This window comes from Amaranthus tricolor, chromosome 15, assembly GCF_026212465.1.
Source record: "Amaranthus tricolor cultivar Red isolate AtriRed21 chromosome 15, ASM2621246v1, whole genome shotgun sequence".
Classification (NCBI taxonomy): domain Eukaryota; kingdom Viridiplantae; phylum Streptophyta; class Magnoliopsida; order Caryophyllales; family Amaranthaceae; genus Amaranthus; species Amaranthus tricolor.
This window is the reverse complement of record NC_080061.1, coordinates 8027256-8044062: the sequence shown is the minus strand read 5'-3', so window position 1 is coordinate 8044062 and position 16807 is coordinate 8027256. Positions and strand designations below refer to the sequence as shown.

Genomic DNA, 16807 nt, shown 5'->3' with positions numbered 1-16807 from the left:
ACGACATGTTATTAGTGAATCTTTTCCCATAATATTGCCAAAGGAAAAATTATTTCCCACTTTACATGAAATGGAAAAGTATTTCCCACAATACCGTCCACGTAGGATAGGCGTGAGAAAAATTTTTTTTTCTTATTTTTTTTAATATAACCGCTACATGAATGAGCGGTTTTGTTTAGGAATTTTTACCAAACCGCTAGATGAAATGGCGGTTTTCATTAGTTTAATTTTTTAAAAAAAATTAAATAAAAAATTAAAGCTGGGTAAACCGCCACTTGAAGTGGCGGTTTTATACCTGTACAAAACACACCCAGTTTGTTGTTTTTGTCATTTCATTGCACTCCTTCCTTCTCCTGCTGTTGCTTTCGGTTTTTAAAAAAAAAATTTGAACTCTCATTTACTTCATATTTACAATTTCTCTCATTCAACTAAACTAATCAACTTCATTCCCATCTTCTCCTTCTTTACTTGTTCATTTTCATCCTCATTTAAGGTATGAATATAACCCTAATTTTTTTCAATTTGCAAATTGTTTTTTGTTCATTATTGTTATCATTTGAAGTTATAAATATATTTATTGTTTGTTACATTCTCTTGATTTATGATTTAAGTTTATAATTTACACATTTATAGTTGAATTTTATGATTTGGTTTGTATGCATATAAAGTGTTTGATGAAATGCTTCAATGAAAGTTTACTACTTTGTAGGGTTAGTTTAATGGTTTTAGTATATATTCATGGTATTTTAGCTTTATATTTGAATTGAACATTCTAATAAGTGTTCTAATACCTTAATATTACACATTCTTGTATTCACATTTACACTTCCCTTACTCACAATCAACAATAAAGTGTATGTGAAATCACATAAAAAACATGCTTGTATTTGCAGAATATGGATCATTATCCCGTTATCGTGTATTGTGGTGGGGAAGTAAGTTATACTGGATCCGATGTTGTGTATAATGGAGGATTAAATACAGTGATGTTTATCCATCGTCAGAATACTAATTTTGAGGTGTTTCATAGCAAAGTCTGTGATGTAATTGGTTGTGATCGCAACTCTTTTATGTTAAAAATGGAGAAGAAATATCCGGTGACTGGGAAAAATATGTTAGTCCCGATTAAGAATGATGAAAGCATAAGTGCTCTTGCTTATGCGGCGCACAAGCCCCTGGAACGGTAATGGAGATTTTTGTTGAATTGGTTACAAATTTGGGTAATGCGAGGGAAGTCATGACTAGCATGGAACTTCCAGAATTAGGTCCTAGTGTACGCCATGATACATTAACAGAAATATTAAGAAACCCAAATTACGTTAATGAGCACTTGGATGAGTTTACCTCTCCAACTCATTCACGTGGCATTGGTGGTGGTGTAATGAACAACTTTTCCACGAGTCACTTGGGTAGGCGTAATGCGAACGAGGTTGACTCTTTAGATCAGGAGGATGAGCATATTAATTCTGATTCAGAGGAGGATGATGACAGAAGAGAAACTCTACATGTAGCGATTAGAGATGGTGCTCCATCTCAAGACTGGCTTACAATTGATGAGGTTGATCAAAGATTGATTGATGCATGGATGACCTGGAACGATGACAACTCCATGAATGAAAATGGAGACTTTAGGATAGGGCAAGAGTTTAGCTCCTTAGACCACCTTAAGAAGAATGTTAAAGCATGGGCGATTTCTACAATAGAAACTTCCGTGTAATTGAGTCGGAGCCTTCAAAGTACGTTATCCAATGCACTAATGCGGAGGATATAGGTTGTGAATAGAGGATGCGAGCTATTATAACCGCCACGGGATCATTTAAGATTGTGCGATATAAGGGTCATAATCAAGATTGCTCAGCACATTACAGTGACGACCATCCCCTCCTTAGTTCTGAATTTGTTGCTGATCTTATCGTGGATATGATCAGAGTTGATCCAGCGTTCAAGGTGAAGTCAATCGTTAATTTTGTAAAAAATAAATACGGATTTGTTATAACATATAAGAGAGCTTGGTTGGCCAAAAATAAGGCTATAACAAAAGTATTTGGGGATTGGGATAAGTCCTTTGAGGAGCTTCCAAGGTACCTCCAGGCATTAATGCAATCTAATCCAGGAACAGTGGTGCAATAGGAAGTCAAACCGACAATGGATCTTACCAGAGTGATGTTTCAGAGAATTTTTTGGGCTTTCGGACCTTCCATTAAGGGTTTTCCCCACTGTCGCCCCCTTATTTCTATAGATGGTACACATTTGTACGGAAAGTACAGAGGCACACTTATGATTGCTATGGCGAAAGATGCAAATTCTCAATTTTTCCCACTTGCCTTTACCGTTGTGGAGGGAGAGAGCAACGACACATGGAGTTGGTTCTTGGATTGTATAAGGCATTATGTCACTAAGAGAGACGTCTTATGTGTTATATCTGATCGTCACAAGGGAATTTTGCATGCAATGAACAGAGTTTGAAAAGGTTGGGAAGAGCCATTTGCATTCCATCGGTTTTGTAAACGCCATCTAGCTTCGAACGTGCATAAGAAGTTAAAAAACATAGCAGTTAAAAACTTATTTGGAAAAGCTTCTGAACAGACAAAGATTCGGAAATATAATTTCTACATGAATCGCCTTAAAGAGTTTAATGAGGACGCGTATAAGTACTTAGTGGATGGTTCTATTCCTGAGCGTCAATGGACTTTGATTCATGATGGTGGGCATCGATATGGAGTGAAAACTACAAACATGTCTGAAGCGTTCATAGCGTAATGAAGGGGGCCAGGTCTCTCCCAATCACTTCATTGGTTAGGATGACATTCTTCCGGGTTAACGAATACTTTGCCGCAAGGAGGGATTTAGGGAGAAACTGATTAGAGAATGGACATGTGTATGCCAAGAAACCAACTGATACGAATAATAAGAATGCTAACAAAGCACGCTTTCATGATGTTAGGATATATGACACAGTACATGGGATATTGAGGTCACCACTGGTTGTGGCAACAAGATAGCAGGAAAAGGTAGAAAATGCTACATGGTTGACCTCACAGCAACATCATGCTCCTGTCAGAAACCAACCATGTTCAAGTTACCGTGCTCATATGTTCTTGCAGTATGTCGAGCTCGTAACATTTCGTATGATGCTTTTGTGGACCATTCGTTTCGCAGTACATAATACGTATCCACATATAAGAAGACCTTTATGCCTGTTCCAGACATGTTCACCTGCGATCCTTGGAATGGTCCTACAGTTGTTCCAGATCCCTCAACTAAGCGTGGAAAGGATCGTCCGTGATCCACTCATATACGGAACGAAATGGATGCACCGTTGACGCGTCCTCGTAACACATGTAGCATTTGTGGATTTAGTGGTCATAGTAAGAAAACACGTCCTCAAAGGTCAACAAAGTATGTTTTTTTTTAATATTTTGTAATATCATGTTGAGTCTGATAATATTTTTGTGAATTTTATAACACTTATGTATGTAACAGTGATAATGGCGATGCCGGGCCCAGTTGATCCATCAGTGCTTACGCTTCAGGCGACACACAGGAGCTTAGCTGCCTAGGAGGGCTCCACTACCCAGTTGGTTACTCGTCAGCACTACCAGGCGAGTACGTTACATTGGGAGTGGATGATAGAGTATTAGAGGTAGTGGAATTAGCTGGTTTTAGTTACATCCACAGGTTGTTGGGCGAGGGTTTAGAGCTCAATCGAGCTCTTATCACTGCATTAGTGGAGAGGTGGAGGCCAGAGACTCATACCTTCCATCTCACGGTTGGCGAGGCAACAATCACGTTGCAAGATGCGACAGTTATAATGGGACTGCCCATTGAAGGACAAGCAGTGATAGGTCATGGAGAGGGAAACTGGCCAGCATTAGTTCATGAGCTACTAGAGGTTTGGCCAGAAAACCCTCAAGACCCCACATAGCCGAACATCATCACTAGATCATCGTTGAAGTTGACTTGGCTCAGAGAGCATTTTAGCGCGCTAGAGGATGACCCGGATGATATTACGGTGGATAGACATGCACGAGCGTACATTTTGTACCTGTTTGGATGCATCTTGTTTCCAGACAAGAGCGGTGACTCAGTGCCGTTGATCTATCTCCCTCTACTAGGAGACTTGGAGCGGGTAGATGAGTATAGTTGGGGAAGTGCTACCCTAGCGTATTTGTATCGTAATTTATGTCGAGCATCTCGTAAGGGTGCCAAGGACATTGGAGGCTGCTTGATATTGTTACAGATATGGTCGTGGGAGCATATTCATATAGGGAGGCCTATAATTCGGACGATTCGACCCGCTGGGCAACATGATCAGGAAGATGACGCGGAGGATTTTGAACCGGTGTTAGGTTCACAGCATCGTCGTGGGATGGATCATTTAGCAGTAAGGTAGCACCAAGCAATTCACTATTCAAATTCAAAATTTTAGTATTTTATGATACATGAAAATATTAAACAATGTTCATTTGTTTGCAGCTGGCTTCGTGTATATCTTTCGAGGTCCCACTCCCTACATACTCTCGTCTACTACAGAGACGCATTTGATCGACAACGGGACAAGCAGGTTATTAACATTTACTATTTGTATTAGTTATGAATAAATTGTATATATTACTGAGTATATTGATTTCTATTACAGATGACATGGCAGCCTTACACAGCGGCTACGATGGACGTACGATGGACGCTCTGCCACACATATGTATATCGGGCCACGAGATTTGGAGATCGCGTTGTCCACTTATTTGCTTTGACATCGTCGAGCTACATCTCCCGGATCATTCCATGCGTCAATTCGGTTTGGAGCAGGTTACTCCGCATGCCTGTGACACCTAACCTCAACTACATGCGATTGATCGGAGGACTGGGGACAAGAATTACGTCGTACGACATAGATCGCACGTAGATGCATGGAATGACCGACCATCTCGATTGGTTCGAGGAGATAATTACACCGGTCATAGCTTTGGTACGTACATGAATTGGTACAGGCGTATCTCCATATTACGCCTAACGAACACCACATTTGCGCAGCCAGGATCACATTACCATCCGACATCTACGTTACTGGTACGTCTTCTTTTAACACTCATAACATATAGTAATACTTTTATGTGATTTTTTTAACAATATAATAATAACATACAGGCTGAGCGCATTCGATCGGTGCTCATACAATGCAATGACACGATTCACGGGGCCGCTACATCGCCAGTTGATGTGGGGTATCGGCTATGTTCTCAGACCCTTGGCTCCATTAACGCGTCATTGACCAATGCATTGAGTCAGGCGGGGTATGAGTACCTCATTCCGACTCCACCCATCATTGGCGACGTAGATGACACATTCCACACTCCTTCTCCACGGAGTTCGGCCCACCGAGGTAGCTCTTCCGGAGGATCAAGTACTCAGTCCACAAGAGGTCGCGAGCGTTCATCTACTCGAGGTTGGTCTTCCAGATCCCCATCGACATCCAGTGCTATGTCGCCATTCGTTCCTCCAGCTTCCATGACCACTCCTCCTCCACATCCATCGCCTCCGTAAAGGATCATCACATATCAACGTGCTAGTCAACGACGAGCTCCTGCTGTTAATGTCATTGCAGAGGTTGACGAGTATACACCATCATCATCCACCGGTGCGCACGACAAAAGAGGCCGGGGATTATAGTTGTAACGGCCCGGTTTAAGTGACTCGGAAATTCATATGAAAATACAAATTTCGGTCCACTCTTTGGGCTCCAGAGAAAAGATCTCCTCTAGGATCGTCAACATTCCTTCGATAAAGAAATATAACTAAAACAGAAAACAGTACCATCGTGAAAGAAAAATAAGTCAGCGGAAGCTCTTACGTATAACTCGAGAGCCTAAAGGCCTCTAGACAAACTAATTGAAATAAGCGGAAGCGAAAAGAAAACTACACTATCTCATGTTACATAAGTTCAGAGTTTCTTTCTACTCATAATCCAAATACAAAAAAAAAGTAAAAGCATAGTCTTGATGATTACGGTTTCTAAGTCGAGACCTCACTCCAGTCCCCACCTGCAATCAACCTACTAGTCATCGTAAGACAACACACAGTAGGTTCCAAGGAAACAAACCAATACACGTTAGAGACTTCATACAAATATCAACCAGGTTGAAAACAAGCAATGTGTTTATCCTAGCATGCATAGGCTCTAATACATTCATTATTAGTTAATCCCAACTTGTAATGTTGCCCCTCCTGTTCGGGTCGTTCAAGTATAAATCCAAATCTTTTGGAGGAATACACTTGGGAGAGCTAATCCCAAGGCAACCACCGATTTAAGATGTTGCCCGTCCTGTTCGGGTCGTCAAAGGCTAAAGTATGCAAACCCCCATGGTGATCGTAATGATCCAAAACTATCACGGGAACAATAATTATAATAATCCAAACCAATACGTTAACCCCTTTGGGTAATATAATCCAACCAAACGCCAACCCCTTTGGGTGACAAACACATAAATTCTCAATTTACAATTAATTTCTTTCAAATTATTTGAAGTGTCTAATCCTTATGTGATTTACAATGTATCGATTAGAAATGAAACAACACTACTTGCACAACCACATAAACAGTATGGTCTAAGCGTGTACCTTTAAGCGCTGCAACCAAAAGATGTTTAATCACGATAGAAATTTCACCCTGTTATGAATCGAGGTCCTAAATAACACACACACACACACAAAATGATCACGTATTAGAACGTGTTCACACCTTTAATCCACTCCATTCTACTAAAATACACTAGGATTTGATAATTTTAAATGTTTTCATTAAATTCCTAATAGTTCCAAATTGTAAACTTTAACCAGAAACTTAAATGATCGATTTAGACAGTTTAGAAAATTCAAATGAAAAATCCGACTTCGCCGTTGCGTTCGGAACGCGTCAATTACCTTGGATACCAAATTTCATAATTTCTAACATCCAATTACTATTTTTAATTATTTTAAGCGTTTAGCGAGTTTTTAACACATCGGTACATAAAACAACAACGGAACACGAATAACATTTCCGGGTCGGCACCATCACCGAGGCAGAAATTGCTGCTGCCCGGAATATATATATATATATATATATATATATATATATATATATATATATATATATATATATATATATATATATATATATATATATATGTATATATATATATATATATATGTATATATATATATATATGTATATATATATATATATATATATATATATATATATATATATATATATATATATATATATATATATATATATATATATATATATACATATATATATATATATATATACATATATATATATATACATATATATATATATACATATATATATATATATATATATATATATATATATATATATATATATATATATATATATATATTAATTTCATTATTATTATTATTTTATATATACATTATCAACCCTTTAAATCTCATGAACAAAATAACTCTAGCAAGGTCACATTCACAAAATCCTTCAAAGGACTTACAATTTCATAAATTATGATAACTAAATTAAATACTTAATTCTCTTAACAAATTAAATTTTGTAGAGAATTACAAAACCAATTCACCCTTTTAAATCAAGACATATATATGTATATATATATATATATATATATATATATATATATATATATATATATATATATATATATATATATATATATATATATATATATATATATATATATATATATATATAAACAATCTTTCAAACAAATCAAATTTTTCTAAAGGATTTATAAATTCTTGGATGACTACATTACTTGATCCATACCATTTAAATTTCATCTAACAAATTGAAATTTTGTTAGAGAAAAGTAGACCATCAGAAATTTATTTAAATATCATATGACTTTAAATTCTTAATTCTTATAACAAATTTAAATTTTGTTAAAGAATATTGATCATGAAGTTCTTTTCTTAATCCTTTTAACAAATTATAGTTTATTAAAGGATTTTTTTTAGAGAAAATTTTCATATATAAAAGAAAAATATTCAATCCCTCTATAAGTCATAGGATATCATCATACATAACATATAATTCATTTTAGAAATCTTTGTTTATAAAATCTATAATTAACAATTCAATTAAATTTACCCTTTGATCAAAAGATTGGATGGAACACAAGAAATTTTTTTTTCTTTTGAATGTGCCGAAATGAAGGAGCAAAGGAAATGGATTTTTTTCAGAATTTTTGTGGCTCTTGAGACAATTGGAATGGCTATGAAAATACAAGGAGACTTATGAATTAATAGGCAATTTAAAACAAAGATCATAATTGTGCTATAATACACAATTATGAGAGGAGTTACAAGACTCCTCCCATGCACCACAACCGGCCACCCCTCTATTTTCCCCTATTTATTTTATTTTGTTTTTATTTAATTAATTAATTAAGTAATTATTATATTATTGTTAAAACAGAAAAGAAACGTCACGCGATAACATCGTACGCGATGAAACTCGTTACCGTTAAAATTTAACTCACTTTATTTCTTGTAATTATCTATGTAAAATAATATAATTTAATAATAAATTTTTATTTTATTTTATTATATTATCTTCTTAAACCTGATAAATTACGGGGTGTTACAATTGTTTAACAAATTTTGTATCAACTTATATGATTTGAACTTCTTGTATCACTTTTCATGATTGTAATATATCTTCGCATTATTTTCATAATTAATGTTTTCAAATCAAGCTGGTTCGTAGTTGATTATTATGGAATGGATAGTATTGAATTAGTTTAATGCATGTTGCGCTAACTATATGAGAATTGAAAGGAAAAAGTAAAACGCTGGACGAGTACAGAGCAAACCACCACATGAGATGGCGGTTTACCAGGACAAAACCGCCAACTAAGATGGCGGTTTGCCCTAAGCAAACCGCTACTTCATGTGGCGGTTTACTAGTTAATGCAAACCGCCATCTCATTTGGCGGTTTTGTCTGGAATATTTTAAAAAAAAATAAATTGCCACGTGGACAGTATTGTGGGAAATAATTTTCCATTTCATGCAAAGTGGAAAATATTTTTCATTTTTGCAATATTATGGGAAAAGATTCATTATTAGTTTAAGTTTATAATTTATGCTCATTTCAAAAAAAAAAAAAGATGGCAATATATATTTTATTACTTAACTTTTTTTAGAATTTAACTTTTTTAGATACTTACGCTCTTTTTGTCAATCCAACTAGCTTAAAAGATCTTATGAATTATAGTGGGTATCTTTTAGGGTCAATATGCAGTGACAAGCTTAAATTTTAGGAACACTATATTATATAAAGGTTTTTGTTTGAAAAATCCTATATTGGTGAATGAAATACAAATACAAATGATAAAAATAAGGCGAAGAGGATGCATCCTAGTCTTGGAGATTAGTTGGTTCATACACTACTACTGCTAGACAATTTGGGGGGTAAACAAAGGCTCAAGCCGACAAAGACGGCTTACCTTCAATGTTTGAAGCTTCGGACGCTTTTTATGTGATCAATTCCTCATTTAAAATTTCAACATTTCAACTGCTGTAAACAGTTTTCAATATTCAGTCAACCAGAAAGAAACACAAAATGCAGCAGATTGCTCATATTCACGCCATTCTTACATTAACATAAATTCTTTCAATGATGTTCAAACTTTGTACAAGACTACATCTCCCAGTATCAGTTATACTATGAGCAGCAAAGAGCGAATTGAGAACCAAATTTACTTCAAAACGAGTATTCCTTGAGGTCTTCCTTCGAGGCACCTAAATCAACATCTGCCAAACATTCTTCAGCACTGAGAGGAGGAAGGTTCATAGTCTTGCGCTTCAGGTTATGCTTGTGCCATTCACTCTTGAAGTGCTCTCTGTATTGTTTTGCATCACCTACCAAGGCATTGCATGTGTTGCATTTGTTTTGCTTCACTTCCCCTACCGAACTTTTATTCTTCGAAACTGACTGTTTTTCCAATCTCTCACTTAGTTGGCCAATAGAAGCTTCTGAAACTTCCTTGGGCATGCTTGGCAGGATGTCTTCATTGAACTCGTCATAACGGTCAACACTCGTGTCTCCCTCTGCATGAACAGAGACAGAAAGAAGTTCCAGCCTTCCTTGTAGAGTTCTCACTAATCCATCACATTCTCGAAATAGACTTGGATCTAATTCACAGACCTGCACTTGTATATTGATGCACAATGAGCATATGGAATATAATTTTAGCACACAAACGTGTACAGGAAATTAGCAACTTTTATATTGTTAAGATAAACATCAAATCCTGAAACTGTTGCTTTACAATTCCATTTCATCCATACATTAAAATACCTATCCCATCGAAAACCAAGTAAAATGTGACTTCAGACACATAATTCCTTGTAGCAGAAAAACTCCTTATAATTGTGCAAAGAAAGATGTTAAGAAAATGAAAAGATAACAGCCAACACAAGTTAGGACGTCAAGTTTATAATGTGTGCCAATGCACAGATGAGAGACTGATGGATTCAAGAGTAAAATTAATCAGTGAGAGCCCAACAGCAGGCAAAGAAAGTTAAATGATTGATTCTAAACACTACCTAAAAAGGGTGAAAACTGAAACCAAATGAAAACTAAACAGAAGTAATGTGAACCTTTTGAGACAAGCAATGCAAACTATGTAACAATCTCTAGAAGCTCCCAGTCACATCACACATTATTATGAATACCAAAAAACCAAAATCAGAAAGCCTCAATCATGTCAATACCAATAATTGGGATGGGTTATCTAAGGCCTTAAAATTCATCACTATTGCAACCGGAAGACTTGCTCCTGCGCCCCATAGTAATGTTTTCTTGCATCAATCTCAATCAAACAAATAATTACCAGGGAAACAACATTAATATCCTCTCGTGTTCATCATAATTCTGAATCTTCTGAACTCAAATAATCAAGTTAATATCAGGTGGGATGCAAGTTTTTAAGTGTTCATTGGTTCAAAGTAAAAAGTCGTTCAAGGGCAGCATCATAAAGCGTGGGGATCACCCCTCAAATTTCATTCCCCAACCTATTCAGATTTGCTCACTATAAGAATACTATCATATTACAAGTGTTAGCATGTAAGGGTAATCAGAAGCATTGAGATGTTATTTTTTAGACTTCCCAATGACTGAAGAAGACTTGGTCTTGAAGTTTCAGGAACATCTTTCTGTTCAAGGGGTCATTCTTATAGGGAAATAGCATCATGGTGAGAAAAGCTCTTTTTCTATTATGTTTTATTATCTAATCTATCTATCTATCTATCTAATCTAGCTAGTCTTACCCCACTCGCCTTTATCTATGAAAAATGTAATTGTTTGTTATGGAGCAAACCCATGGAGAGGTAAGTCATTGATATCAAGATGTGTAGCACATTAGTTTAACTAAACACCCTGAACTACAATTGATATTCCCAAACTTTAGGTTTATTTTTAATTTAAGTGGTTGTAACTAAGACTAAGGATTTCATTGACCTAGTGCAAGTATACTATTAGGATGGGAAATGACTCTTTTCTTGTCTTTCTATCAGGCACAATCATTCTTCACACCACAATGATCACTGATCATTTCCGAATAACGCTATAATGGTCATAAAATGGTCTTAGGCTGTGATATCATACATCTGGCTCTCTCTTTTGAGGTTCAACACTTGATTTCATTGCTGTTTGGTCTTAATGCTAACTACTGTTACGATATTGAATAGAGAATCACATGTTTGGCTAAAACATACATATACAACAATCATACTTTTAACAGTTTAAGTAAGATAGCATACTCCTTCAGTCTGATAATATTCTAACATTGGTGATGGCGGAAGTTGTAGATGATAGGGAGAGGTGTACATTCAAGTGTTCGACGGGTTTTGAATGTGATATATCGGATTAGGTTAATTTTGTTTCTTGTGTTCATGTTTATATACAGTTATTTCAGGTCGAGTCGAGTCATACTCAATTTCGTTTATTCAGGTTAACTTTAAAAAGATCTAATGATAGGTTATGTGGTAAATTCTTAATAGTCAAAGTCTCAGAGAATGTAGTTAGAAGGATAAATTTAATGAGCTGTATTTACGTGAGGTCGTGAGCCATAAAAGGGGAGAGAATATGTGGGTAAAGTGGGCCAAGAGAGAAAAGTATATAATAATTTTGAAAATTCGTATGCACTAGCAAAAAATATTAATGTTAGAATTAATTCGAAGTAGAGGGAAATTGAATTTTTCAAACTATTAAGGATAACGTCAGCTGAAATTACACATTCCATAAGCTGTTGGGTGGAAGAAGCTTCTTTAACGGTAACAGAAATATGTTCAGCTGCAAACTCATTTCCCCCTTCCTCCTTTCCTGACATATTTTAAACAATATTCTTCAAGAAATAATTTCTTTAAATTCCAGTACTCAAGATATATGAAAAACAGAGTAATACTGAGTGGGAGAATATACTCTTTACACGACTAAGCATCTCAGATACCAGTATCATATAGGGTTTTGAAAATCAGACTAACAATCCTATAACTTGCTGGATTAAATCAGTACAGATGCTCAGAGCAACCCAGAAAGTGCCAGATACAATAGACGAACCACAACGCCAAAGGAGCACAACAATGGATAAGCTCTACAGTTGTAAAGAAGGAACAGAAGGAGAAACAAATATTCCATTCCAATCAGATATACAGATTTTGTCCCCACACGCACTCAGCAGATAGAATAAAGCTACCACTAGATATAATAAACACTATAAACCAACATATACATACTCAAATAAGATAACATCTACAAGTAAAATGTACATTATTTGGACTGTTCATTTCACCTACAGTACCTATGTTGAAAACTTGACTCTTCAACAATGGTATGACGCTTTAAAGATACCATTTGGACCAACATTTAGATAAATTTTCATGATATAGCCAAATTTGTCAAGTACCTCATACAGGTACTTGAGTCTTAGCAAGCATAGGATAAAACTGTTTATACCATCAAACAAGGAAATATAAGTATAAATATAAAAAATACAAATAGAGTCAATAGAGGACAAGATATACTCTAAGAAAACAAAAATCACATACAATTTCTTAGCATCTCCAAAAATATATAATCGTAACAAGCCCTAGCCACCCTAGTCCATTCATAAATAGAATAATGATATCCCAAAGCTCAACACGTGAGAGAATAAACTCACACTCAGATCAATACCAAAATTCCCTTCCAAATAAATACATCACAAAAAGATTCATGAAAGTATTCTACACACTGCACCAACTCTCTTTAGCCAGCCCATATCCCAGAAAGCTCATTAGCAAAAGCTAAACAGAAAAGAGGCAAACCCATGACTCACACAAGAGTAACAATTCCCATGAGAGATATGGAACCACAGGGCAATGAAGCAGACAGATGAAACAGATAAACTGTTGGCAGTGCACAATAGATCAAAACAGGTACGGTCAAAAAATAGCCATTCTCAATCACCCTTTGAGCTAGCAATGTATATAATAAGTCTCACAGTAGGGACACCTAATCTCCTTGAATCACAAAAGATAAGTAAAACAAAACAAAATTCTAAAGCATATTCACATTAAAAGCTATTTGTTCCACCAAAGTCGAATTCAGTGTCCAGTAACCATCCATAAAAGAATCAACCTTGAAAAGGTGTTCATTAGGGTACATAGTCGGTTTTGGGGATGGTTAGTTTTGGCTTTTTGTGCATGTTCATCTAAAATGTCAGTTTAGTTTCATTTTATTGATTTTAGAGTTGGATTGATTCATGTTTGGATTTGAATCAGTCAACTCCAAATTGAATAGCTCTATTAAAGGAAAACTAAAGTATAGTCAAAACAACCTCACAAGTCACATCCTTCAACCCGAACAAAATACAAATTTCTCTCTTGAGCACTTCATTGTTTTTGCATTTATGCCCTAATCAAAACCTGGTACTAAATGGCGGCAAAAATATTGGACATAGGTAGGGTAAATTGAGACAACTGGACAAGAACTAGAGCAAGCTTTGTCCTGGTACGTTATGGGTGGCAGAACGAGTCTACGTCACACTATCCAGGTTTCTATCGTCAAGTATGATATGCAAGGGAGGGATTTTGTATAGAGCGATAACAATGAGAATCAATATCCAACATAAATTAACACTCGTGACTCGACATATTAGTATTTGAATTTTGGTTCAAGTAAAAAACAAAGCATTTGTATTGCATCCAATCCGATTCATTCCTTAAGCACTAAAAAAACAATCCCTAGTAATTATTGTGCTACTCAGGAAACTTATCATCCATGACAATCATAGATTAACCTAAGTACACATACACAGTAAAGAGGTTCAGAGGTTCAGTCCCAAATATTTACTTGCTATGTATGGTAAAAAGATTCAACTGAACATCAGGAAGAAATGCATAGAAGTCAAAAAAAAAAAAAAGAAAAGAATGTCGTGCAAAGAAAAAAACTTACAACTGAAACCCGACTTCCAGACTCCTCCTTGGCCACAATATCCCCATGCCACGTTCCAAGCTTCTCCAGGATAGAGGATAAGCTCTCTGGAGAAATAGTGATACGCAACCTCATCGGAGATCTTTTAATGGGAAATTTTTCCTGAAGCTGACGTATAACCTCCAATGCCTAAAATTTTAAGTACATAATAAGCTCAAGTATGTAACTAACAATCCCTAAAATAGACAATGTCCAAGATTAAATTAAAGCAACACAATAAGCTTCATGAGTAATAAGGTGCAAACAGAATAACAGATATTCAAAACAAGGAAACATAACTACTCAAATTTACATAGGCTCAAAAAACAATAAGAGCAAAAAAGAAAATAACCTGCTTCTTTGAATTGCTATGAGGATCAACAGCAAAGTGAATTTCATGCATCAAACGTTCAATCATACTAATCGTGTAGGGATGTTTGGTCTCAGGATTAATAGTCTTCTGCATGACAATTGTTGCAATGTCCCGAAATTGACTACACAATTGAGCTTCCCTCTCTTTACCAGCAACTTGAAGCTCTCCTTTCTCCAAAATCTAACCAAACAAAAGTTACATCAGTAATCCTTCCATATTAGTCCCCAAAGACATTTCACACTAATTTAATTCCACACACCTCCAAACAAATTTTTGTTTGGTCATCCGTACCGAAAGCAGCCATCAAATCCTTAGACTTGGCGAGGATTCCTTTTGAGACGTTTGAATATACAGTATGTGACTGCAAAACTTCATCTATGTCTTTCTCTCTAAATCAAATAATCAAAATGTTTCACATAAAAAAGAAAGGGGTGAAATCTCAAAGATTAAAAGCAAATTGAAACACCTATAATTGCATTAATAATAAACTTTCTTGGAATTATATACATATATCAAAAAAACCTATTGCTCATTAATCCGACAGCATTGACAACAGAAAATAAATACAAATAAATGAAAAAATAAACTTACTACATAATTCAACAGAAATTGATTTCGATTATTACTCAACTCTCATGACGAAGTGTAAAATCATAGTTCAAAGTAAATGAAAATGCACCATAAAATCTCTAAAAATAAAATTAAAAGAAAAATGAAGCATAATCAAGATTAGATTTCACAGTAGCAAGAGTTGAAATACGAGAAAAGAAAAGAAAGATACATGCGGGAGCGCCATGAGAGGACTTTGTTCTTGTAGCAAGCAATTTCGAAGCGATTGCCATGTTTCTTCAATCGAACGACGGCAACATTAGTGAGGCGTTTTTGCCCTATCGGCTGTACCAAAGTCTTCGACATTTCTGTGTCTGCTCGACCTCTCTAGTCTCTACGCACAGTCGTCGCTTAGTAAAGCTCCTAAAATGAAGCTTCTCTTGTTCCTTTTTAACGAATGGAGGGCTTCTGAAATTTCTCGAAACAGTCTGTCCGTGTAAAAGCGAAATTCGACACGATAGCATCTGTTTTTTAATGAAACCTAATGGTAGCATTTTTATAATATTTTTCTATATGGTAGCATTTAATTTATGCACTATTTAATTGCCGTAGTATTTTTAGTTAAATTCTTGTTAATTTTTATTTAATTTATTATTTTGTAAGATTTTTCCACATGGTAGCATCTAATTTTTGCTCTCAAGTGTTTAATTCACCATTTTAACGTTTAATTCACAGATTAATTTATCAACGCCCTTAAATGTTGTAACAATTTTATTTTCATTCAAATTATTGGCATCATAAAGTTCAAAAGGTGCATTACAAACACTAATAAATAATTCAAAAGATGCATTTTATAAGCTCAAAAGATGCATTTCATAAATTCAAAAGGTGCATTACAAGCACTAATACATATCTACTTAATCGTTACAACATTTAAGAGCGTAGATAAATTAATCGGTGAATTAAACGTTAAAATGGTGAATTAGTACTTGTTTCGACCGGATTTCCGAAATACTTATCTCTTAAGGGTAATTGCGACGTCCGTTTTTTGAAAAAATATCGTTTTGATGGGCAAAAACGACGTTAAATATCTTTTTCGGTTTACGTATGGGAAAATAGGCAAATAAGTACTTATTTCGATCGGATTTTCGAATGTTACCCCATAACGATAATCGTGAAATCCGTTTTTTTGAAAAATATCGTTATGATGGGTAAAAATGACGTAAATATCTTTTTCGGTCTACATGTCTGGAAATAGGGGAATTAATATTTGTTTCGATCGGATTTTCAAAAGAGTTTTTTATAAGGATAGTCGTGACATCCGTTTTTTGAAAAATTATTGTTATGATGGGTAAAAACGACGTTAAAGTGTTAAGACATAAGTGTA

General features: G+C 35.2%; 2 protein-coding genes across 2 annotated transcripts; one reads left to right on the top strand and one right to left on the bottom strand.

Annotated features, from left to right (window-relative positions):
- The first annotated feature begins 4893 nt into the window (after positions 1-4893).
- LOC130801845 (uncharacterized) lies at positions 4894-5641 on the top strand. Its single transcript, XM_057665762.1, has 2 exons — positions 4894-5070; positions 5149-5641. The coding sequence occupies exons 1-2, from the start codon at positions 4978-4980 to the stop codon at positions 5542-5544; spliced, it is 489 nt and encodes a 162-aa protein (XP_057521745.1). The 5' UTR covers positions 4894-4977; the 3' UTR covers positions 5545-5641.
- A 3873-nt stretch (positions 5642-9514) lies between these two features.
- Positions 9515-15929, bottom strand: LOC130801844 (uncharacterized). The gene is made up of 5 exons (XM_057665761.1): positions 15653-15929; positions 15131-15260; positions 14851-15051; positions 14481-14648; positions 9515-10190 (listed from the first exon to the last, which is right to left on the bottom strand). Exons 1-5 carry the CDS (start codon positions 15784-15786, stop codon positions 9747-9749), a joined length of 1077 nt encoding a protein of 358 aa, XP_057521744.1. The 5' UTR covers positions 15787-15929; the 3' UTR covers positions 9515-9746.
- Between the last annotated feature and the right edge of the window lie 878 nt (positions 15930-16807).